A 25,915-nucleotide genomic window follows, 5' to 3' on the forward strand; every position below is an offset into this window, starting at 1 on the left:
CGGCACGGTTTTGTCGGGCAGTACAATCCTCGTTCCTCGCTGGAACGGCCGCTGTCCGTTCAAACCTCTTCTTTACCGCGCTGCCTTATTAAGGACGATATACAGACGCTGCATCACGAGCACGAGCAGCTCCGTTCCGTCCCGCTCCGCTCCGTCCCCGCCCTCCCTGCCGGGCCGGCGGCAGCTCCCACAGCTCCCACAGCTCCCACAGCTCCCACAGCTCCCACAGCTCCCACAGCTCCGGCGGCGCCGTGGCCCTTGCGCTGTGAAGCAGCGCCCCCTGCCGGGCAGAGGGGGCAGTGCCCGTGCCCGCGCGCGGCCTGTCCGTCACCGCCCGCCCCGCCCCCCCCGCTTGCGCTCGGCCAATCAGCGCCCGCCTCCCCCAGCCCAAAACGCTCCCCCTGCGCGCGCTCGGCTCGCGGGTTCCCGCGCGCGCCAAGGTAGCGGCGCTGCCCGGGCGCTCCCTGAGGAGGGGTCTGGGCCCCTCGGGGAGTGGGGATGGGTCGGACCCTGGGGACTGGGGAGTGTTGAGCCTTGCGGGGTGGGGGTGGCAACACTTCCAGCTGGATGAGAGCAGTGCCCAGTGAAGCTGTTAGCTTGTTTTCCCTTGTGTGTTTCTTTCCTAGGATAACCTGCCAGTTGTTTTTTTAAGGTTCCTTCATACTCCCAAACTTCTCCAGGTGGCCTTATCTTCCTCAGACGTGCTTGTTTATATACAAGCTGCCCTCATCTTTGTTTTGTTCCGCCTGTATTTTTGTCTGTTCTCTGAGAAAATGATGGGCTTTTTTTTCTGTTTTTTTCCTTGCAAGTTCCTTTACACGGAACAATGGATGATGAGGGGAAAAACTATGTTTCTGCAGAAGTATCTGATGTGTTGGAATCAATTTCTTTTCTGAATGTTGAGGGTAAACCTTCACCCTTGGAGTCAACAGTATTGCCTAATATGGAGGAACAGCAGGTGTGGATTGGTTTTACAAGATGTCTTCTGGTGATGCTGGGGGTTTTTTGTTTATCTGGGGTTTTGTTTGGGGGTTTTGTGTATTTTTTTGTTATTGTTTGGTGTTTTTTTTAAAAAAAAAGCTTTAGTTCTGACAAATATTTCTTTCATAAGAACTGCTCTGCTTCTCTACCCCTTAGATGTGTTTGACTCTTCTGCTTATTTCTCATTGCTTACACACAGGTCATAGCCAGTACCAAATACACGTGGTCAATGCTATGTCATGTGCTAAGCTTTTGAAAAAAAAAAGTAAGGGACTTCAGTAATTACACTTTGAATGTAATGAGACTGTGCTGTTCTTTTTAGTAAGACGAAAAAGCATACAAACCTGTGTTTAAAACTTGTTAGGTGCTTGGAAATAAAATCTGTAATGCTGTGCTCTGCACTTGAGGTGAAGATAGTATAGCAATCTCTCCTTTTTGGAGTGGTAAGTTTCCTGGGTGACTTTTCCTCAGGTGATCTAATTTTGTATGATTAGTGGAGTGCTGGTCATGGGACAACTGGAGTAAATCCATCTGCTGAATGAAAAGTTGCCTAAGTAAAGACTTTGAAGCTCTGTGAGAAAGGAAGAAATGCTAGAATCCCTCTGAAAAGCTCCCTGCTATTATTGCTTTACCTGTGTGGGGAGACCATTGTGTAATGGTTGGGGGATGAGAAAGCCTTTCTTAGCAGCTGAGAACTGTTTCATGGGTGTTACTGTGGGGAAGATGAGTGGCTGGTGTCTGAATGATGGTAAGGAAGTGGTTTCTTGAGGCTAAGAATGTGTCAATCTATTAATTGAACGTGCTCCATACAAAATGGGAGTGCAGTACTGTTTAGCAGGTGTTAGAAAACACAGCTTGAATTCAATACAGAGGGAGACCAGAAGGTGGAAGCAGTGCAGTTTATGCCTGGGATAGTGTGCTCTTTTAAAATCAAAGTACTAGCTTTGTCATGAAAGAATGCTAAGAAGGGGTGGCACACAAAAAAGGTGTTACTTAAGGACAGTAAAAGATAAAGAAGCAAATGGAAGGTTAGAGTCTGAACTTCACAAGGAAGGAAAAAGTGAGGCATTAAGATCAAATAGGAAATACTGCATCAGATATGTATACTGATATGAGTGATTTGGGGCTGTTCTGCTTAAAAAGTGGCAATTGTAACTGTGTTTTGTGCCTTTTTTTTTATTGAATAGGTATACCAACCTCTGAAAGTCTTCTTGAGAGTGAGGCCCTTTTCTATAGCAGAGCTTGAAAGCCATGAATCTCAGGTTAGTTTTGTAGAATTAAGAAATAAGTTTTTTTTCTCTCCCAAAGAACATGCACTATTGTAAGGTGGAACTTTTTTACATATGCCAGGTACTGCTTTCAAATAGAATTACTGGACACCTAGATAAATGGGATTTCTTTTTTGTTGTTTTTTTTTTTAAATTTTTTTAAACCACAGTTTTTAATGATTTGTGGGGTACAGACATGCACACCTGTAGCTCTGCAAAATTCCACTGGGTATGCTGTTTAAAAATTGGTGTGACTCTTAACTCTGTACAGTGCTCAAGAAACAAAGGGATTTCATAGAAGAGATTATGCAATTCTAGGAGTAATTTGGATATCTGACCCTCGAGCTTCTTTGAAATGCTTGAGTAGTTTCCTACCTCATCCTGGTTACCTGCTGCTCATCCTGTCAAAATGTTCTATAACCTGTACCATTTATACTGTCAGATTCAGATGTTTCAGTGTTTTACACACAAGTGCACACACAAACATGCAGAAATACTCCCCTCCATCGTGATCACTGATGCAAAGAATTCCTTTAGCTGTCTTTGGAGGACAAGGTCCCTGCAGTGTATCTCTCAGCCCTTGTCTTTGCAGGGTCTCTGATAGACCTCTAGTTCCTGACTTGTTCAAAGGATTTAATATTAGTTCTGATCTATGTTTTTTAAATTGGTTTTAAAAAATGCATTCTTGTATTTGATCTACAAGAGCTGGAACCCTTTGTATTGTTTTTATTTGGATTATCCTCACACACCAGCCCCCACCTTGCCCTCAACTTCCATTCACCTTTCCTTAGGCAGCTCTTATTGAATAGTGTGTACTGCCCCCGTGCTTCCAATATGGTAAATTCCACAGTCTGAACTGGCTCTAAGTGTAAATTCATTTGCAAAATCACACTGTTTTATGAGTTGTTTGTCTCATTGTTCTTTGGGGTTTGACATTTCTGACCTCCTGACCATTAGAGAAACTATTTATTCTTAGAAACAGGGAGGAAAAGTGATCATTGAAGTTTGTACTAGATTTTTCTAAAGCTCTTGTCTTCATGTAGGTCATGCTAAAATAGTTGAACTTCCAACATATTAGCTGTATAACCTGTTTTGCATGGGATTAAGACTTTTTTTCTCAGTGTCCAAAAATGGAGTGATTGAAAGATCTTCAACATCTTCAGTGTTTTCTATTTTCTTTACTATCACCTGAATCCAAGAGGAGAATGCTTGGTGACAAATGAAAAAAAAAACACCCCACAAAACAATCCAGTAATCCCCCCTTCCTACCTCTTTAATCAATCAGAATTATTTTATTTTTACCTCTTTTTTTTTTCCTCCCTGCCATGCATAATTTTCAGGAAAGTATCCTTGTTCCAAATATGTGGCAAGAAAAGACAAAAGTAGAACCCAAAACCTATTTTTTATAGCTGCAGGCTGATGCTTTAAAAAGAGACAATCAACAGATTAACTCATCTGTTGTTGCTTATAGCGACAATGATTTCTGCAAGTAAATCTTAAGACCTCTGGAAGAAATGCTGTACTCTTGATACAATCAGTGATTCTCCAGAGTCACTTGCAGGAGAGCAGGAAGTTTTGGTTTTTGGATATAAACAATGTGCATAGTGCCAGAAGTGGCCTAGCTCCTGCCACTTTAGCTGTGGGATTAGCTGGAGGTGACAAGCAGAGTGACGTGCTACCAACTGGCTCCTGTATTTGCAGATCTGACTACTTCAAGGCCTCTATTCACAAATTTCTATGAGGCCAGTGGCAGCTGATGGCACATGCTGCAGATATTGGATTATTCGGTAGCTCCCTAGGGTTTGGTACATCTGACCTGCATTCCTGTTCCCGGTGGTGTGGAAAGAATGTTAAAGACTATGTTTAGAGCCTGGCACAGTGAGCAAGTGGTTGGTCAAAGTTCAGAAAGCAGCTTCTTAGATCTTCTCAGAATCAGAATATTCTCAGTTAGAAGGGACTGACAAGGCTCGTCAAAATCCAGCTCCTGGCCCTGCACAGAACAACCCCAAGAGTCACACCACGTGCCTGAGAGCATTGTCCAAATGCTTCTTGAACTCTGACAGGCTTGGTGCTGCGACCACTTCCCTGGGAGCACAACCTGGGAGGCACAACCACCCTCTGAGCGAAAAACCTTTTTGTAATGTCCCACCTAAACCTCCCTTGATACAGCTTCCTGCCATTCCCTCAGGTCCTGTCAGCTGTCACCCGAGAGAAAAGATCGGTGCCTGCCCCTCTTCCCCAATGAGCAAGTTGTAGACAGCTATGAGGTCTATAGCAGCTAATAAACATACTTGTTGATTGAGGCTCCTAGGAAGAGCAGTACTTCCTATGTACATGCTACATATGGATTATTAGTCTTAACAGCTCTGGCCAGTGTCTGAATATAAATGTCAGATTTAGCTACAATCAATCCTTGCAGCTGATGCATCAAGACATTGTTAAGATATACTGGTAGTTCAGTTTGCATTTTTCGTAGCCAGTCTGGTGTAAAATAAATTTTCCTTTGACACTGCATCCTACATTTATCTAGTTAGTGAGTTCTGGGTAATTGTATTTCATCTTTATTTAATTGAGAAATGGCAATCAAATTACTTGAAACTAATTCAATTTCCTTCATTACTGGTAAGACCATCTATCAATCAAAGGATAATGATTTAGACTTATTTTACTTTATTAATACTGCTCATAGTCTGTTTCACATTGAAAATGATTGATGTGGAAAACCAGTAGATTTCAGTATAGCTTTGTTTGTGTAAGTCACTGTCAAAAAATACCAGCCTTCAGAAAGTGTTTCCAAGAAAAAAAAAAAAGTTGCTGGAAGAAACACTAGAAAAAGTTTTTACCTCTTAGAAAACCCCAGAGGATCACCTTAACTTTTTCTACACTCTGGCTCTCATGTGAAGTGGATATCTTCGTAGTTATGTGCCTCAAGATGATATATGCAAATTGAGCAACTCTTTATAGGTCTAGTAAATAGGTGAAGCCAATAGGCTTTTTGGCTGTTTGTTTGGGATTTTTTGGGGGGGGGTGTTGAGTTTGCTGTTTGTTTTTTGTTTTGTTCAGATAGCTTTGTTCCTGAATAATTTTGTGTGGTGTTTTGGTTTACCTTGTCTTGTGGGTTTTTTTAGAGTTGTGTAACTATTGAAGATGCCCAGACAGTAATTCTTAATGCACCCAAAGAGTCTTCTGCAATGAAAAACAGTGAAAGAGGGGCTGGTCATGCTGTGCACAGGTTCACATTTTCTCAGGTAGGCAAACTTGTTTCAAATTTTTGGTTTTGTTTTTTTTCCACTGTCATGAAAGCTGATTTTTGTACCATATCATGCAATTTAATTTTTCTTCTTTTAATTACATGTGGTGGTACTTGCCTTTAAAAAAAAGACTGCTTGTTAATTACTAATAAGCTGTCAAGAAAGCTGTGTTACAGTGGAGATGCCTATTAGATGAGGCAAGGAAGCTTCTTTGGCAGTTCTCTGGCTTTCTTTGATTAGATGCTACAGAAGCTTCTTGTAGGCACAAACTTACTCTGCTGTTCCTGCACATGCTCTCATCTGGGAAGTGGTACAGGAAATCTTAAGTTTGTAAGCATGTATTTATGAACTTACTTTTGAAAGAATAGCAGCCTGACTATTTAAGCCTTCTATACTGAAGGTAAATTTCTTAACTCTGCCTACTGCAAGAAATCCTATTCTTACCGTATCAAAAGATAAACCAGGGATTGAATCATTTAGACTGTTGTAATGCTGATTTTTCTCATCAATTGTGGGTAACTGGTGCTGAGTGAGAAGGGGAGCTTTACATCACCAGCAGAGCTCTTGAAAATATCCACAGCATGTGCTCAGTAGCATTCTGAGCAGTTTATATTAGGAGTAGGAAAATATTCAAAAATGAGTGCAAGCCTGAGCGCCTCTCAGAATTAAGCAGGCATCCTGTGAGAACCCAAGAGAAAACGTTGAATCAGAAGAGGTTCAGGCAAGACAGAAAACTAAGCTGGTATCTCCTACCCAGCTTGCTGTGAAAAACTAGTCACTGTTAATGAGCACTCAATATTTTGATTTATTAAACTTCTTTGTGCCATTTGTCACTCCTTTTTTTCCTTTCTCCCCTTCTCTCCAAGGTTTTTGGACCAGAAACTACTCAGAGTGAATTTTTTGAAAGCTCAATGAAAGAAATAGTAAGAGCGTATGTCAATGGAGTGAATGGACTGGTGTTTACTTATGGGGTTACAAATGCAGGCAAGACATTCACTATCCAAGGTATAAAATATTTGCATGTAGAAAAGTACACCTATAAAAACCAAGCTTATATGAATGTCTACACTTAATCTTTTAATATTTTTAAGGGACTTCAAAAGATCTTGGTGTTTTACCTCGCTCACTTGATGTGATTTTTAACCACATAAAGGAAAGACATTATCTGAAGATGAACTTCAAACCATATTTGAGCAATGATGTTAAGAAACTAGAAGATGCACAAGTTAAACAAGAAGAAGCCTTAAAAACTGCTATTCTTGCATCACTGAAAGAGGTCAGTGACCAAATACTTCCTTGTTACTGAATGAAGCTCCCTAAAGCTGTTCTGTAAGACAGGAAGTTTTTAAAATTTCTATTCCACTATTGATTCTTTAGATTTATATAAATCTACAGTATGGATACTTGTTGAACCTTTGTATAAGAGAACTGGCTGGTTTTGGAGCTCAGGGTAAACTGGAAGAACTTCTGCAGCACACAGTTCAAACCAAAAACCATTGTAAAGCCAAATCTGAATTTCTATAGAAAAAGTTTCCTCTATAGAAGAGCAGTTCTGACACTGTGGTGACACTTGCCCGTGAAAAGTCTGAGAGTTATAGGACCTATCTAAAACCTGCTTTTTGTTAAGTGATTTTTCTTGTAGGTCAGGTTCCCAGGCTGGACCTTGGTGCAGTCATTCAAGTGACATTACTAGCTCAGGAGAGATGATGGCAAGAAGAATCCCTTTTGGTGGAAGACAGTCTTAAGGCAGATTAAAAAGTTTATAAACCTGTGTTTTATGTACCTTCATAAGAAAAGTTTCTGATTCAGGAAGACTCCAGTCTGCTTTAAGGGATAGTATGTTGTATTTTAGATCTGATCTTTGAAGATTGTAGGTAGAATAGAGAAGTCTTTATTGTAGCAGCCTCCTGTTCTTATTATATAGTAATTTCTGTTTCCAGTGTAAGAAACCAGTCTCACCAGAAAATGGGCATCCTCGTGTGGCTATTCTACACTTCTAAGCCCAGTTGCAACTTGTCACAAGATGTCTGGCTTGTTTCCTTTTGTTCAGAACATTTTTAACCTGAACTGTGATTTTGTGAATTTAATCCCAGAAAGCTCAGCTGATTAATGTTCAAGGCAGCTCTGAACGAATTCTGGGAATTATAGAAGTAATGGCTGACTGGATTTTCTTTTTTCTGTGGTCTTTAATACTAACATTGTTAAAGTACTCCAGTTAACCCTGAAAGAATATCCTTCTATGAATCAAATTCATATGTAAAGTTCCACTCTAAATTCTGTTGCTTAATTTAAGCTCTGCAAACCAAAACTTTGTTTAGTCTGAGTCTGGTTAACTCTTAAGGAAATATCTTGGACAAAAAAACTAAAAGATGCTAAAGATTGCATATTTATTTTGAAAGTGTCTGATGTGCATGTACAGGGATGAGTATCTTAAAGAAAAATTGAGATGATCAGGAGGTTACTAGGTAAATATTTTTCAAAACTTTATGGAAACTACAGCTTTGGAAAAAGGAAGAAGCAGGAGCTCAACGTCTGGAACAGGAAGTCAAATATCTTATTTTGAAGATTATTCTGTACAAATATTCCCTGCTGTTAAATCAGTCTGACTTATTAATGGCTTAGTTACTGAATGTTGCAGTAGGTGATCTAGATGCTGATGCCCTGCTGTGAAAAGCAAGCAACCCTCCACTATCAGGAAAGAAAGGTAAAAATGCATCAGGAAGCTATTACGTGGCCAGACCTTGTTTGTGTGGTACCATGCTTCGTAGTTGATAACTCAGCAATCCCCAGTTCTGAAGCTGTGCTTCTTGATAGTTTGTGAATGAATAGCATCACTGTTTGGATGCTCACTCAAGCTTGTAATCTGAGAAGAGATATGGTTTAGTGGACTTGGTTTTAGTTTACATGGATTTCTGTAGGCTCATTTCCCAGGCTCAGTTTACACGTCATGCAGAAAGAGCTTGCTGTTCCTTTCATTCTCTGTTTTAACTGCCTGGAGTTACTGCAGTGCTTACTGTTCTACTGTTTGTGTTCCATATACAGTACTGTTGCAAAAGCTCTTGCTTAGCATGGTTCACACCCTCTCTTTCCTTCCCTTTCTTGGTTCCATTCATGGGATTAAATACTGTTTTTTCCTGGATTAAAAGTCATTTGCATTCCTATTCCCACCTGTCCTTGTATCTTCTATTAATGTCATCTTCTGTTGTTAGCCATGTCAGTTCCTGTTCCCACTTGTTTTCAGGCATTTTCATGCTCTTTTCTGCATTTGGTGTTATGATTTGAAGAACAGTATAGCAGTGTAGCTAATTCACTCACTTTTGTTGCAATACCTTTATCTTACCATGCACACAAGCACTGTGGTTACTGGGTTTCCTACTGTTATATTTTTGACATGCATAGATGGGATACCATCTGTATCAGTCCCATACCCTGCTTTAGAGTTCTGCTTTGTACTTCACAAACAATGAATAGAATCCATGCTGTGCTTATAATTCTAACTACTCAAGAAACACAATCATATAGACAGTACAGTCTTTGCAAAATGATCGCTTGTATGATTTTTGTTGTAATTTATTTTATGCTATTTATCTTTAAAATGGAAGATCTGACAGTATGGCTTCATGCTTCTCTGTAAGAAATCTAGTTTGGATATGCCAAGTGGGTAACACTGGTGTCAGTAGTCAATCCATAACCAACTTAGTGCTGCATTTGAATAGCTAAGACATATAGGTTTGCTTCTCCTCAATCTGTTCCCTTCTACTGTAGGATGACCCTCTATCAGTAGTGCATTTCGGGAAATTAGAGTGAATGTCCTGAATTATGTGGGGCTATAAAATACAGGGAGGTAGTATGTAAAGATGTTGGAATCTCTTAAATAGTGGGAGTTGCTACTTTGATACACTAGTTTTTCTGGAGGTAATTTGAAGCCTGTGCTTTGGTGAATCTGCGCAGGTTCTAAATAACTTTGCTCATGTGAAGAAATTCAGCAAATGTGTGTGCTTAAAGAAACTATGCTTTTATCTATTTTTAATGGCCTTTTAATTCAGTCTGAATTAAACCAACCTAGACTGTTGGTTTTTCAGATCTTTAAGTCCTTTATGAAGCTATTATTCCACTCTTAAAGTAAGTTTGACTCATACTTTCACAGACCTGGCACAAGCCACTGATTTGCAACAAGCAGACAAATTAGTAATCTCTGTTTTGGTTTGTCCATTTTCTACCACCCTGTCAATTACTCCTAGGGGGAAACCTACTTCTCCAGTTCTTTTGGTTGACTGAAGCACTGTTCAGATTTGTCCAGTAGGTCATAAAGGCAGTCTGGGCTGCTGCAGTCTGACAGAATCTTGTTTCTCTCAGGACTGTGAAGTTAAGTCTCTGATGTTAGCAGCAACTGGCCACCAAAACAGGTTGCTGGAAGTAGCAGTGAGCAATAATTCTTGTGAAGGAAAGAGTGTTTATTGATGATAGTTCATTGTTGTTAAAAATATTTCACCTGAAGCCAGGTAAGGGTGGTATAGCACTTAAAACTACTTCAATATTTAAATCTTAAATACTGGAATTACTATAATTTTTAACTTCTGCTGTCCTCATAGTCTGTCCATGTGGATATAATGGTCTCTTATTTTCTCAAGGAGACAGAGAACATCTTAAATACTATGACAAATATCTGTGATGTGAAGTCAGAGCCTTCCAGCTGTACTTCAAACAGTCATCCTTCTAATTCACTAGGTAAAGCGGAAAACTTTTGTGTGTGGGGAAAAAATAATAGAAACTAAGAAATATAAGAGGGTAACTATTGGTGGATTAAAAAAATCTCTGTATTATACTACAAAGTAGATATATATACTTTTTGACCAAATTTTAATGTCTCAGCTCTGAAGAAGAAGCAACTGTAAAAATATTTCAATAGTTTTGGTCCTTTTGGAGAAGAGGCAGACTTAGTTCTGCAAAGATAATGTATAAACTGCTGGAAGCTTGTGGTAAAGTGGGGGCAATAGCTTAGAACTTTGGGCATATTCTGGGTACAGATGACTGCTGAGAAGTTTGAACATTCTTGGGTAAAGTCCAAGTTACACAGTACTGTTTATGTAATTGTATAACACAGGTGTATCCAAGCCTTCTCCTCTTAGAAGGTTCTATATACTGAATGAAGATTTATTAATGAGTTGGATGGTCTTTGAACTTTTTTCTGTTTTGCGTTAGCAGAGAAGAACTTTGTTCCACTTGACATTCATAGGACTAATATGCACCAAAGAACACAAGCATCTGTGTGGATTTCCTTTTGTGAAATTTATAATGAATATGTGTATGACCTATTAAATGTGTTATCTACGAAGTCTCAAAGGCGCAGGGTTTTAAGAATTTGTGAGGATCAAGAAGGAAATTCTTATATTAAAGGTAATAATGCTGTTTTATGACCTAGGCAGTTTCACAGAATTTCTCTAATGATCAGAAGTGTATGTAAAAGGTCTCTTTTTTTTTTTCCACAGATTTAAAGTGGATTAATGTTCAAAGCACTGAAGAAGCCTGCAAAATACTAAAAATAGGAAACAAGAACCGAAGCTTTGCTTGTACTAGAATGAATGAGCAATCAAGTAGAAGGTTTGTTCCTCTAATTATAAGCATGTTCTAAAGATGGAGGGGAAAGAGGGGACTTTAGAATATGTTTGAAATGAACCACCCTCCAATAGTAGTTTAATACTTTCCTTGACTATTATAGTTTTGTTATGAAATTCTCTCTGAAAGAAAACTAGGAGAGACTCTATGACTTTATTAATAGCTGGACTTGGGTTGCTATTCGTATCTTTGTACAACCAAAAATATCAAATCACACTAATTTTTGAGTGCCAACAGGACTATACATCTTGGCAAATGCTAATGGGTGCTGAGTGAGAATGGCTGTGTGAGGATGTTGAAGGAAAAGCTGATTAATTCTTCATTATTGCCAGTATAATTCTTGTAAACCTTGAGCCTGTCACTAGGGGATGTAGGAAGGAGCAAGTCATGCAGTATCTTGCAGTGCTGCTAGATTATCTAGATGCTTTTAGATTGATGTGTTCAGGATGAGCTTACTTGCAACCTTAAGAACTGAACTCCTAGCTTTTACCCAGCTCTGGAGAGGGACCAGGGAGAACCTGGCTTTTGATGGAGCGGGAGAAAATAGAGAAGGTGGAATAATTTCTATTGAAAATGTTGCCTTTCTCGATTTTAATGACCTCTTACTAATTTGTCCTTTAAATGTGGAAGGGCCATCTTGTATTTTTAGCTTATATAATCATAGTGTTAGTAAGCCTGCTTTTTTTTTTGCTAAAAAGCAAGAGTTATATTATTCTGTATTAGCCAAAGACAGTTGCTGTTAAATTTCATGCTTTTCTGAAAGAGTTTTGTGTTTAGAATGCCTGCTGCTTTAGGCATATACTGGAGAAGTTTGTCTTTTGTGTTTCCTGACTTATCAGATAAACTGGGAACAGGGCACTTCTGCTTCTGTGACTTTTCTGTTTGGTTTCAGACAGCATGTCCACTGCTTTTCTAGCTTGATGACAAAACGAGAGTAACTGCATTTGAATGTTACACATTCAACCTTTCTAGAAAACCGAATTATTTCAAAACTGAAGAAATAACTGTGCATATTGAAGTAGGCAAAATTATAGAACTGTTTAACTTTAGCTTAGTCCCTTCCCTCCACCATTTATTTCTAAGTTGATTCCTCAGATATACCGAGTTTAGATACTGCCTAAAATTCCTATACAAAGTGGCTACCTGAGTGCTCTTCTTTTGAAGAGCAGACTTAAGTGAAATGGCTTGTTTTTTCTCCAAGACAGTTTGTAGGCTTCATGTGATATTTTTTCCTTTTCCTGTATGTAAAGAAATAGAAAATCACAAAATACAGCTTTTGTTGCTGCTTTTTGCTACTGAATGAATGCATTGCAGAGGTAACTAATGCAAAGTAATTAATTAATTCTTGCTCTTTCTTGAGCACTGAGCCTTCTGTAGCACACAAATTTTACTTTGCTTCAGTGACTGCTTAATTTTCGTAACTGTGATTATTAAAAGGACTTTGTTCCATTCCAGTCACGGTATATTTTCCATCAGGCTGCTAAAGCTAACTGACGAGCAACAGCCGCGTGTTCTTGGAGTTTCAGAGTAAGTGAATGCTTCACATGATTACCAGAATGTAAATATTTTGGAAAAGTTGATAAGGTGTAAGCATGGTAAACTGGTGAACTTTCTGTTAATAAATAAATTCTCTGAGAGCTGAGACAGAAATCAGGACTGGCCACATAAAACTGACTGGAAGCCCAAAAGGGACAGGTGTAGAAGTGCCTTCCTGTCTCTTATTCTGTTAAGGTTTGGCTGGAGGTAACCTGTTAGAACTGTCAGTAGTACATAAATTGAGGGAAATATGGATATTGTCTTACATAATGGGGAGGTGGTGACAGAGTAGTACTATATAACACACCACTATATGTTCTGGTAAGCAGAATTCAGGTGGCTGGCTGATAGAAGCTGATCTTTAAAGCTGGGGTGCAGCAGTTAGTGCTGAAGACCCCAGGTGCAAACTATGCCAGTATATAATCTTTCTACTTTGGGACCAGATAAGAGTTTATCAGTTGAACGTTTGTGGCAACATATTTGATGTGTTCCTAGAATTCAAATTAAAGTCTATCATCCAAAAAGAATGCAGGTGACATGCTCTGAGGCTGCTCCACGGCAGTAGGAGGGGAATCATCAAGTGATTTGCTTAAACCATTCTCCTAATCTAAAATGCTAATGTAGGTGCACACTGAGAGCAGCGTTAAGTCCTTATGCTTAAGTCTGTTTTTTTTGTGATTTAGAGGAAGCAGACTAATCTTTTGTCTTGAAGCCATTAAGAGAGCATTTTTTGGGTGGTGTTTTTTTTTTCCTTCTGATTAATTGTCCATTTAACTTTATATGGAAACATGAAGACAGCCTGTACCAGAATGTTTTAGTTCAGTCCTAGATCCTACTGATTTCTCTCTTTTTCTCTGCTAAGCAGAGATGGTAATAAATATACCTCACTGTGAGTTAACACCTTCTAATGTCAGATGCTACAGTGATAAATACTCTTAAGAAAAGATAACTTGAGAAAATGACTGCATCTGTGCTTTTTGCTGTATTACCCTGGCAAAGCTTGTAGCAGCTGTTAGGTGAATGACAGAGTTTGTATATTGCTTGAGGAAGAAAAAATCTTTTCATCTTGTACTGAAACAGATAAAGAACATAAGACCATACCCTTTCACACAGTTGAAATATGTGCCTTAATAATACATACAGAACTTACTTCAGCTGTGTGAAAGGTTATGGTCTTTACAAAGGCATTATTTTATTTAAATAGATTTATGGATAAGTGAGTAATGGTTTGGTCACATAAATTATCCAACTTCCAGAGCTTCCTGTATTTCAAGGACTGTCCTAATATGAAGTAAAATTGATTAAATTCCTTGGCTATCAGAGACAGTTCAGTGGTCTGAATTTAGTAGCACACATTGCTATAGCCAAGCAAACCAGCTCTAAGGTGAGCTGGGAAGGACTTCTGGCCTGTTTGCAAAAGGGAACAGGTGGTTCTGTATCCAAAACAGGCAGACTGCAGTGCACTGAAGCTCACTACTATCCTGCAGTCCTCTCAGCACTTGAATTGGTGAAGGTGATTGCCAAAGAGCCTCACTGTGCAAAACTGTTTCAGAAATTCATCTCATCCTGTCTGAGAGTACTTACTTCAGAATTACAACAAAATATGGGCTTCTAAACTGAATTCTGTGTTAGAATGCTTACGAAGTTTTAGATGAATGCTACAAGCAGACTACTTTGTGCTTAGTAGACTATCCTTAGGATCAGCAATTTTGTTTAAGGATCTTTTTATACACAATGGGAAGATAGATAAGTTAGTGCTGAATACAGTGTGTAGTGCCTTCTGGGCAACAGCTCGACACTGAAGTACAACTAATTCTGTTGTACTTCAGATTCTGTGATCTAGGCAGGCTGAAAAAAAAAAATCACTCATTTGTGCTTCAGACACACTAAAAAATAAGTTGTGATGTTCTATTTTCATACTACTTAGAAATAAGTTCATATGCGTGTTCTGGATAACTTTTGTGCAGGTTGTCTTTCTGTGACTTGGCTGGATCAGAGAGGTGTAATAAAACACATGTCTTTGGAGATAGACTAAAAGAAGCAGGAAATATTAACAATTCTCTTCATATCCTTGGAAAATGCATTGCAGCATTGAAGCAAAATCAAAATCCAAAGTAAGTGTCAAGTTGTTTACAACATGCCAAGTTTTAGGTTGAAACCCTAAGTATCCCTTTACGTTTCTGCAAGTAGTTTGCAGAGTCAGAAAGATGGAAATCTAGAAAATTTTGTAAGCCTTCTTTATTACAGATGTCACTGGAACACCTGAAAAGAACATTCTTGCCCCAAAACTGTTGTTTGTGGAGAACTAAAAAAGGCAATTTGCAGAGAACTACTATGATTTTTTTTGTGTGTGTGTTTGTGCATATAAACAATGTACTTTGTGTACAGAACTCTCATTTTGTCCTCTTCCCTTCCACCTCCAATTTATACAGGTAGATTCATCAGGCAGCTGACAGATGTCCTGTATTTAGCTTTTGGCTTGTTCCACTATCTGCTTTGTAACACTAGGGAACTGCAATGCAGACACTAGATTACTTTTAAATAGTTCAGCTTGTTGGAGAGCTTATGAGATCCAGCAAAGACCTTGCTCTTTGATGTGAAATAGCTTAGGCTTAAATATGAGCATGCTACAGGATCTCTTTCCTGAAAGAGAGAAACAGAACTGAGGTAAGCTACAATATCCCACAGTTTTAAAAATTTCGTTTCACAATTTTATTTTTTTTTTCTCCATGAGGATGAAGCCAAGCTATATTCCATTCAGAGAAAGCAAACTGACTCGTCTGTTTCAGCCATTTTTTTGTGGGAAAGGCAAAGCTTGTATGATTGTAAACATCAATCAGCATGCTTCCACATATGATGAAACATTACATGTAATGAAATTTTCAGCTATAGCCAGACAGGTAAGAGTGCATCTACTTTCTCTGCTATTCTGCATTTTTTTTTAATCACTATTGGTTTGTGAAATGATCAAGTTGTATGGATTTGAGTGTGATTCTGACTTCTGATGCATCATATCAATTCTTCTGCATGTGGCTTCCCTCTAAAAGGTTTCTAGTAGTCTTGCCCATCCTCAAAACTATTTTGGTGGTAAGAAATTAAAGTAACTGTAGCTGACTGGCTGTTCAGTTTTATACCACCCATGTTCTGTGTTAAAAAAAAAAAAGTAGTCCAGGCACTTTCAGATATGACTGATTATACCATATATCTGAACAGATTCAAGCTTTCAGTTCAAACTTTTGATGAATCATTTAACTTGTGTGCAGTTAAACATCTGTTGCACAAGATGACAGTTATTCACAACTTCTTGGACAGTTGGTAGTAAAAGGAGTAACTGCTTTCTTATTAGCTGCCTGAGATCTTTTGCACTTGCATTTCTCCTGTTTAGCTAAGTGCAAGTAATTAATAACAAAACAGCTTAACAAGCCCTTTCTCCAGGTCCCTGGGTACCCTTGGGTGGATCCCATCTGGCCCCACAGACTTGCATGTGTCTGAGTGTTGTAGCAGGTCACTGACCATTTCCTCCTGGTTTATGGGGGCTTCATTCTGCTCCCTGTCTCTGTCTTCTAGCTCAGAGGGCTGAGTACCCAGAGGACAACTATTAAAGACTGAGGCAAAGAAGCCATTAAGTACCTCAGCCTTTTTGTCGTCCTTTGTCACTATATACTTCCGTCTGCATCCAATAAAGGATGGTGATTATTCTTAGCCCTCCTTTTATTGCTGATGTGTTTGTAAAAAAACATTTTTTGTTGTCTTTCATGACAGGAGCCAGATTTAATTCTAGTTGGGTTTATATTCTGTTTTTTTCCTGCTTAACCTCATGATATCCTTGTCCTCTTGACTTGCCTGCCCTCTTTTTTTCTGCTACCTCTGTTTGTCAATCTCCCATTAAATTCAGGACTTGGTGTTGATGTTTGGCCTTAATTTCATTCAGGTTCCCTGGAAGCTGCTGTTTGCAGGGAGTGGGCCTCTATCGATAGTGGGCTATGTTGTATTTCATGACAGAAATAATAATTTTCTAGTCTGGGGCCATGGATTAGTTCTGACATGTTACAAGTCTGTAATAGCATGTCTAATATGATCTCAGAGAGGATGATTTTTCTAATTTTCTTCAGCTGCAACTTTCATCATGAGTGTGCACTGTAGAGACAAACTTCTCTGGTATGCTGTCCTACAACATAGATGGTTAAAATCTTTATGTAACTACCATGAGTTGCTGAATTCTGGTCATGGTATTTCAGGAAGGAGCAAATGTTTTACGGATTTGCTGCTTTTCATTACCTTTGCAGGAAACTATACTAAAACCCTTTTATTTTAGTAGGAGAGAAACTGCCTTTCTAGACAAGCATACTAAGTTTACTGGTAGATGATCTTTCCATTTTTCTTTTTTTTTTTTTTTTTTTAGTATTAAAGTCTTATTCATATTGATTTATTTTTTTTTTCTGTTAAAAGACATATAAAAATTCATTAATGTTCTTGTAATCGTTAAATATTGTGTAAATACAACAATGCACTCGTGCCACTTCTTCCTGGTATTCTGCAATACCGACAGCATTGATAAATCAACTCTGGATTTTCCAGGTTATCCAGACAATCCTACCCAAAAGTTTTGGTTATTTTTCACCCAAGCTCGTTGGAGGTGATGGCAAACCTATCATGCACTTTGATGCTAACACATCTGTAGATGACTTTCCTGACAGTACTGAAACCTCTGCAGAAGAGGAAGTGGACATCACCATTCTGAGTCATGAGGTAGATATACATCTACTTAAAACTGAACCCAAGAAAGCAATTGCTATTAGTTATAATATCTAATATAATCTATATTAGATAATTATCTAATATAATCTTTTACCATAGGATTTGTGCTGGGAGCTGCATCAAATGGGAAGTTTAAGCTTATGCTTAGTGTCAGACAGACCTAGACTTCAAAGTGGCCTAGTTCAGTGTAGTTGTGGAAGGGTGCCTGTGACTTTCTAGTTAGATCAAGTGCTAAATTTGGAATTCAACCGATTGCTCAACAAGAAGAGTAAGGAAGCAGCATGTATGTTTAAAATAACATTATTTAGTTGCTTGTGCTTTCTTGGAGACAGCAGGAATGAGTTAAGATGCAACATTTTAAAAGCAAAGCAACACAATCTAATAGTAATAAACTGTAAAACTCAAGTAGGCTTTATGCTAAACCGTTGTAGAAATTAGTACTTAAATGCCAAAACAGCAGTGAAGCTTTTGATAGCAGAAACCATGAAGAAGGACAAAGGTTGTCTTTGCAGTGGAAATTCATGTTTGAAAATGCTTAACCTTTGGTGCAGTCACTTTGAAAACACACACTTGTAAACATACCCTCTGTGGCCTGTATGAATCTTTTTTTGACATGCATATCAATATGTGTTTCTGGCTTGTTTTCTGAACTGAAATATGTTAAATTTAGGACCTCTTGAAAACTACAGAGAACTTAAAGGAGAAGCTAGTTGCAGAAAGGCAAAGTAAGCTCCTTCTGGAGGTGAAGATACGTAAAGAGATGGCAGAAGCAATGTTTCGACAGCTGTTGGAAACAGAAGAAGCCTGGAGGCAAGTCGTGTTTCAGTCTTCTCTGAGACTGAAAGTATTCCACATATGTAAATGCATGCATATTTACGTATATACATATATATGTGTATGCATACTCATGTTACTTAGAGAAGTTAGGGCTGGACAGTTTCAAAATCTCTGATGGAAAGGGGAGAAAGAATATTAAACTTGTACAGATCAGACTCTTCCCATGTACAATGAAAAAGTAATGGCTGCGTTCTGTTGAACTTTTCTCTGTTTCATTTGTAATTACTGGAGCTTGTCCTGACATGTTATTACTATTTAGCAGATGTGCAGGATTTTTACAGGTACCCCACTGAGGCTTATGATTGTGCCAAAACATACACATGCACGCATGTGTAGCTTGAATTGTATCACTCTTGTGAACTCTTCTGCATGACTTACGAGCCACTGTTAGTTTACTATCTTATAAATTACATGCCTGCCTACACTGATGTTACTAACTTGGGGATTTTTCATAAGTGTGTCCAGATTGCTCAAACTGAATTTACTTCCTCTTAACTCTTCTTTAAATCAGTTTCCTGCTGTTTGAGTTGTTAACAGAGAATAACACCAAGTTGCTAGCTGAGCACACTATGGTTTAACACCTGCACTGACTTTAGAATTGTTTAGTTGCCTTTGGCCAAACACATGAAACAGCATTGATGTTTTTCCTCTGAGGTGATGTTCTGTGTCACTGATGGGGCATGTTTTTAAATTGTGGCAGGAGTAATGTGTAATGTATTGAAATAATAGATGGAGAGGGACTTTTCACAAAAGCATGTAGTGACAGGACAAGGGGGAGTGGATTCAAACTGAAAGAGTGCAGGTTTAATTTAGATATTAGGAAAAAAATTCTTTACTGTGAGGCTGGTGAGGCACTGGACCAGGTTGCCCAGAGAAGCTATGGATGCCCCATTCCTGGAAGTGTTTAAGGACAGGTTGGATGGAGCTCTGAGCAACTTGGTCTAGTGACAGGTGTCACTGCCCATCACAGGGAGGTTAGAACTAGATGATCTTTAAGGTCAGTTCCAATCCAGGCCATTCTATGATTCTATGAAAATGAATTTGGCATTTATCTTTAATGGAAAAAAACCTACATCTGAAACCCAAAGTGAAAGATACCCCCTGGAAATATGCTTCAAATATCACGTCTAAATGGGTGTAATCATTTCTATTGCTCTATGTTGGTAGATTTTTTTTTTATAAAACTTTTTGTTTGACAGACATTAAATATATGTTCTTCTATAGCACTTTTTTTGGTATATGCCAAGCAGAAGTTATGCTTTGGGGCAAGTCCGTAGGATCATTGAATTAAAAAGGAGAACAATACTTCTTGATCTCTTAACTTCACGATTTATGATTACACAAATAACTTTGATATTGCCAGTTGAATACAGGTAGCCAAATATAATAGCTGGAATGCAAAAATATTAAATAAAACTAATATGTTCTCCTCAGCAACCGCTTGGAAGATATGAAAGACAGTTATGAAGAAAAGCTGGAGAGCAAATTTGAAATGTATAAAGAGGCCATTAAGAAACATGCATATATGTGTGCAATGGAACAAATTGAAGACCATTATGTTCCCGTAGAAGAATTTCTAGCTGAACAAGAGAAAGTTGAGGTATGACTTGACTGCCACTAAAAAAAATGTGTACTAGCCTTTTAACTGTAAATTTTGCTTTTCTGTAACAGAATCATTCTGAATTTCTAAATATAACACTGAGCAGTCAAAATAACTAGCAGTTGTTCAGCCTTGCTCTTCTGGTGTTCAGCGCTAACCATAAGGATACAGATGTCGTCTGTCTGACACTATCTAGTGCATATCTAGTGCACTACCTAGTGCATAGCTGAACTTCCTGAACTTTGAGGCCACAGTTCAGTTAAATCCAAGTCATCTTTATCTCTGCAGTGCAATGATTGGATCACCTAGAGGAATGGTGTATACAGCAGTCTGGCTTTCTGGAGATCTTTGGGTGCAGAGTAAAATGCTAGTCTGAAAGGGCAGTGGGGAATTTGGTACAGGGCAGCTATTTTAATTATAATGGATCTCTGCTCTGAAGGTGACAGGGGCAGGATTGTGAGACAAACTAATCAGAAATCAAACTTTGTGCAGGAGAGAACTGAATCTCCTGGATGTATTTAAATGTAGAAATGCTCAGAGTTGGCATCAGTAAGTTGTTGTTCCTTTTGCAACTCAGCCACATTAGCCATGAGCAACTCGGTTTTCTAACCTCTGCATAGATGGTTAAGTGTATCCAGGCAGCAGATGAGACCTGTGGGTCTCGCTCTTTTCAGAAGATATGTAGTGGAAGAATAGAACTGTGGTGTACACCAGAGGGGCTTTCTCACTGCAGTCTCCTGTTCTGGAACTGGTAAGACATTGCATTCCATGAGTAGGCAGATTCCTTTCAGACATGAGAGAACTGGGTTTCTGTTGTAGATTGTGATATAAAAAACACTTCTACTTTTACTGCTTTCCATTCGGGTGCTGACAAGCAACACTGTATTATGTAATGGCATCTCTTTTTCTAGCTCCTTCACATTTGTCTTTTTTACCTCACTTAGACTGTTCTTATGTTCATTTAAATGCTACCTATACACCATGTTGGGGTGGCAGAGAAGAGTTTAATAGTTCAGTGGTGCTCTCTGTATTTATATCTGCATCTTACAGTGGCCAAAAGGCTGCATGAGGGAAGATTCAAAGACCAAGATGGATTTAGTAGCAAGTCAGATAAGAAACTAATGAAATCCCTAAGATGTAAAAGTGTTAGTTCACACAGGAGAGCATAACGTGAAATCTGAGCAGGCAGCTTCAGAGAACCAGAATCAGATGAATAACTTTTCTTTATGGTGGCACTTGTTTAATTTCTCACTCTGAGATACCATCCTAGCAATCTGACAGGTACTGAAAAAGAGATTGAGATTAAAATGTAGTTCTCTGAAGTATGTTCTTCCTTATTTAGCAAACTAATTGGCAACAGTATTTAACACAGATGCACTAAAGTTTCCTTTCTGCCATATGATTACTTCTAGTACAGTTTGGAAATCTTCAGACTGGAAGAGTTGACTCCTGTGTAAAGTAACTTCTTCCTAGAAGGTCTTTTGATCTGAGTGTTATTCTTTACTGTGGTTTCCTAACCATAACCATTGCACCTTCTACCTGTGAAATTATTTAAAATTATATATACATGTGTGATGTAATTGAAGGATGTGCAGTAGTGCATCAGATCAAGTAGAAATATAGACAAATTCTACCATATGCCCTTATTTTTTCAGGATAGAGAGAGGAAAATACTGCAGTTGGAAAGGCAACTTGATGAACAGTCAGGGAAACTATTGGCTCTGGGTAGTCTGAACTCGGATGTTCTGACTACTGAAAATAACATGGAACGAGGTAGGAATCTAATTGGGGTATTCAAAGTTCAATTTACTTTTGGTAATGAATATAAACAAGGAAACTTCTCTTTTGCCTATAGATCTTATGGACAGGACAATGAAGAGAGCCAATGAAGGATTACAGAAACAATGCGAAGAGAAGGACGAGGTAGCTCTTGCTTAGTTTGTAACAAATTTGGGGATAACAGTTGTAAGCTCTGTCATGGTTCAATGCTTAAAAATCTGCACTGTAGACAAAAGCATGAAGATCCCTGCAAATGGGCATCAAGTTTACAAGAAAACCCTTGCCCAGTTGTGGATGACTTTTGCCAGAGCTTGTCTGTGTTCTGACTTGACTTTAGTTTGTAAAGGAATCTACTACTGTAACAAGTATTGTGAACATGGAGTAAGTTGGAAGTGAGGAAGTATGTAGCCTTGTGTTGGAATTTATTGTAAACACTGCTGCCATGGCCTCAGTGTTTTCATTCCTGAAATGCTGCCTGCTCCTGCACAGGGGAACAGTTACAGAATCTGGTAATAGTTTTGATCTAGAGCCAAAACAGTGCCTTAAATTAGTCCTTTCTGGAAGTACTAAACTCCACTATCCCCTTAAACTTAAGTGAAGAGTAATGCCTCTGTTCTTCAAACAAGATCCCTGTGTTCTGAATAGCATATAGAGGTGGGAATTATGAGCTGGAGGCTCTGTTATGGAAAACATTACTTTTTTTTTTAGGTATGCATTTTTAATGTATACCTTGAGTGATCTTCTTGTAAGGCTACAGTTAGTTTCCCATGTTTAAAGAGGATGGGAAGAAGGGGAGAGACAAGCCTTGCTCCTTTCACTAATAACAAATAAGAGTAGGGACTGGAGAAATAGTTTCCAACTGGGTCTAATAAAACATGTAAATGGAAAGTGAACTTAAATCCCTTTCTATTGAGAAAGAGTACTCCAAAAATAAGTTTGGCCTTACCAATTTTAATGTCTCATGTAATGGCCCTGGCATTCGTTTTCTACTCCTATTCTTGATGAAGGTGTAGCTCTCTACATGATTTTCCTATGTTATTTTTCAAATTGTGGTGAAAGTTTGGCTTTTACACTTGACATGGGTATACAGTTATTGGTTGTTTCATGTGGCTACAAAGTGTTAGAGTGGTGAGATTGCCTGGCAGTAACTGATGTGACAACAGTTTAAAACAGCTGGTTCCATCAGTGCCCTTCTGCTACTTTGCCTCACATATCAGTGCATGTGTGATGAGTAATTCACCACTTTTTTCTTCCCATTCAGCCATTAAACGTGGGCAAAGGGTGTGGGGTTTTTTAGCAGTCTATATATTTTCCTTCCAACCTTGTAGAAGTAAATTAATTACAACATTAATGTTTCTGCTTAAGAGTTTCTTTTGCCTCTTGGGACTTAATCCATTAATATTCTCATCAGAAAGGTGAGGTCTTCTGTGGTAACTGTGATCCAATTCTTTATATGAATGGTGTTAATGAGACAAAAATGTTCTTTTAAATACCCTTACTGACATGGAGCAGGCTGTTCCAGAAGTAGCTTAGTCTGTGCTGCTGTTCTGTGACTGACAAGTCTATGGAAATCTAGTAGCTTCAGCACAATAGCCTTTGAATGCTCCAACTGTATTTTATCACCCAAAACGATGAGTTGGGACGTTAGAGGTTGAGAGAAGCAGACTTCATCTTCGTTGTTTTGATCTTGCAGTTTGCACTGTTCTAGTCATAAACAAAATTAATGTAAAACATGCTGTCATGAACTTCAGCATGTATGGGCTTTATTTTCAGCTTATAAAGTCGCTGAAGTTTAAAATACAGAAACTAAATGAAACCCTGCTAGAAACTAATGAAGGCTACAGAAAAATGGCAGAAGAAAACAGTCAACTGAAACACACAATCATGCTCAAGGTTTGTCAACAATTTTAAAAGCAACTTTAATATGGCTTGTATCTATAGTTGTACTGGATGCTTTTGCATCTTTATACATTTCAGATTAGCAATTTGTTTGGATGTTAGCACTTCTTTCTGCTCCTAACTTCCTGAATCGTGAATTCGAAGCCCTTGTGTTTTCACTCCTTGACTTTGAATCTTTTTTGACTCAATTTTCAGCTTAAGGCATAGACTTGATCAAGAGGGTAACTCTCTGCTGACAAATCTTGCTAATCTAAATAGATGCCACAAATTATTGTCAAGCAAAGAAAATACTACTTAGAATTCTAGTCATGAAGTGTGTTGCTGAGGCAAGCAAGGTGTCAGTGCACAAATGTTAGTGCAATGAGGCCTAAGTATTTATGGCTTTAAAGCTACACTGACAGTCCTGCCGGGGTGGCCAAGCTGGATAAGAGATATGGGCAGGTAAACTGTTTAATACAGAAATAGAAATCTTTCCTTCAAAAGCAGGGACTTCCTAAAGTTTACAGCATCTAACCTCAGATAACAACTAGATTCCTAGAAAAAAAAAAAAAACAAATGAAAATTTTGAATTCTTGACATTTTTAGTCTATGACTCACTTGTAATCTGCAAGTGAAGCAAGGTGGCTATAATACTCATTAGTGATGATTTTCTTTGAGCATTAAATTACTTTCTGCATACTTTTTAGTCTGAGACTGAAAATTATTTGACTCGACCTTCTTAATTGGAAGTCATCTTCCTGTTCATTCTTAATAAGAAGGTGACTTTTTGTTAACTACAAAGATTAGAGAGCATATTTAATTCTCTGTATTTTGCTCACTCAAAGCATTTATTCAGTCCTGGTTAGCAGATTTATGACATGATAAGAGTTTTGATTTGACCAATTTCGCTTTCAGATATTGCAAGACAGGAAAGCCACCTTTATTTGGTTCCTAGAACAACATGAATTCTTTGCAAAGTGTGGCTAAGCATTTTAGCATCAGCTTTTTAGTCAGACTTTGTCTCTAATTAGATTTGGCAGCCCTATAGTTTGCTGTTTTTTTAATTACTTTAATGTAATTTAGAGGAAATGGGTACTGAGTAGCCATTTGGCATAGTAATAAAGGGTGTTCATGGGTACAGTAGAATAATCTGAACCAGAAAATTAACTGCATTAGAAAGACTTTGGAGTGTTCACTTACCTAACGCAGCCTTATCCTCATAGGATCAAGAAATAAGTAGTCTTCAGATCTGGGCTAAGTGTGTTTTCGAACTTGAAGAAACAGTGTCTTCCCTGCAAAAAGAACTTGAAGAACGGAAAAAACATTTCTTGGTAGAGAAGCCAAAACAACAGAAACCCAGGAGAGGTTTGCTGGCCAGCCTGAAATCCCCAGTAGCAACCACTGCTTGTACACCTCTTGGTAAAGGCTGGGGGAAGTATGAAGAGGCTTCACCCTATTCAAGAAAGAAAGTACTGTTGCCTCATAAAGCAAAAGAATAATATTCAATAAATCAAAGTGTACAATTTCTGGGCTTCTTTATCAGTATTAAACTGCTGATAGCTCTTTCTCACTCTTAGCTACCATCTTCACTGTCATGTTAACTGACAGCAAAATGTTTAATACAGAACTTTTTCAATTGAGTTGTGTTTGAATTTAGAGCTATGTAAGTTTAGGTCTAAACCTGTGCTTTTACTGTTGATATAGGGGTGTGATTTGACAAATATGTATTTTAATTCTTGAGTAACTGCTATCATGGTCATCTATACTGATAAATGTGTGGTTCATGCAAAGTGGGATGATTCTAATCTGCTGCTAATTATGTTTTTAAATTATTTTATTTCATTGTTGATTTGTAGAAATCAGATGGCTCATAAACTTAACCTCGAGTAGTTAAAATAGCTTGATTCTTCAGTTAATATTCTGGCTTTGACCTGGAGATTGCCTTTCTGGGACCAAACTAAGCAAACTGCTAAAAGAGGCAATAAAATGAGACCTTATCTGGCTCCTTGCTATTTTTCAGCTAACTTGGCTTTGTAAAGAAACTTGTTTTAATATAATTTGAATTTCCAATAAGAATATACATTAAACTTTGAAAAATCTACTTAATAAAATTTTCTATTGCTAAATTAAGTTGCTGTTCATTTTATAAAGCAGTAAAATCAAGATAAAGAAAGATAATAAAATTAGAGGCCAAATGATCATAGTGATTGATATAGGATGATCTTGAGTTGAAAGAATCACAGCCCTGATTATATTACTTAGCTGTTATCTAGTAACTTAAGGTTGGAAGACTGGAATATGATAAAATTTGAAATGGACTTCTTAGAGCCTTTTCAGTCAGTGAGGGGGAGCTTTTTTCTAACTACTGTGAAAGTACCATGCCTGCAAGTGCTGGAGGCTTGCTGTAGAAT

At 38.2% G+C, this 25,915-nt stretch overlaps 1 protein-coding gene across 3 annotated transcripts; it reads left to right on the forward strand.

The window, feature by feature from the left end:
• Window positions 1–551: 551 nt before the first annotated feature.
• On the forward strand, window positions 552–25,634 carry LOC114002790 (kinesin-like protein KIF20A). Of its 3 annotated transcripts, none has more exons than XM_027749059.1 (19): window positions 552–583; window positions 810–958; window positions 2,169–2,243; window positions 5,378–5,497; window positions 6,367–6,505; window positions 6,592–6,776; window positions 10,132–10,228; window positions 10,703–10,897; window positions 10,990–11,101; window positions 12,572–12,643; window positions 14,620–14,766; window positions 15,387–15,552; window positions 17,231–17,401; window positions 18,081–18,220; window positions 19,682–19,847; window positions 21,503–21,620; window positions 21,703–21,770; window positions 23,400–23,519; window positions 24,728–25,634. In XM_027749059.1, exons 1-19 carry the CDS (start codon window positions 568–570, stop codon window positions 25,001–25,003), a joined length of 2,532 nt encoding a protein of 843 aa, XP_027604860.1. In that variant the 5' UTR covers window positions 552–567; the 3' UTR covers window positions 25,004–25,634. The 3 variants fall into 3 exon arrangements, with proteins under 3 accessions (XP_027604860.1, XP_027604861.1, XP_039246377.1); XM_027749060.1 differs by having other exon boundaries at window positions 10,706–10,897; XM_039390443.1 differs by having other exon boundaries at window positions 570–958.
• The last annotated feature ends 281 nt before the right edge of the window (window positions 25,635–25,915 follow it).

The sequence above is a fragment of the Pipra filicauda genome, unplaced genomic scaffold (assembly GCF_003945595.2).
Source record: "Pipra filicauda isolate LSUMZ 115617 unplaced genomic scaffold, ASM394559v2 scaffold81_size6448238_pilon, whole genome shotgun sequence".
NCBI lineage: Eukaryota > Metazoa > Chordata > Aves > Passeriformes > Pipridae > Pipra > Pipra filicauda.

Excerpts from the sequence above, each read along its gene's own strand:
- LOC114002790 (XM_027749059.1), top strand. Across the intron at positions 6,506-6,591 it reads CAAGACATTCACTATCCAAG|GGACTTCAAAAGATCTTGGT; the intron begins GTATAAAATATT and ends AATATTTTTAAG. Across the intron at positions 15,553-17,230 it reads TTTCAGCTATAGCCAGACAG|GTTATCCAGACAATCCTACC; the intron begins GTAAGAGTGCAT and ends TGGATTTTCCAG.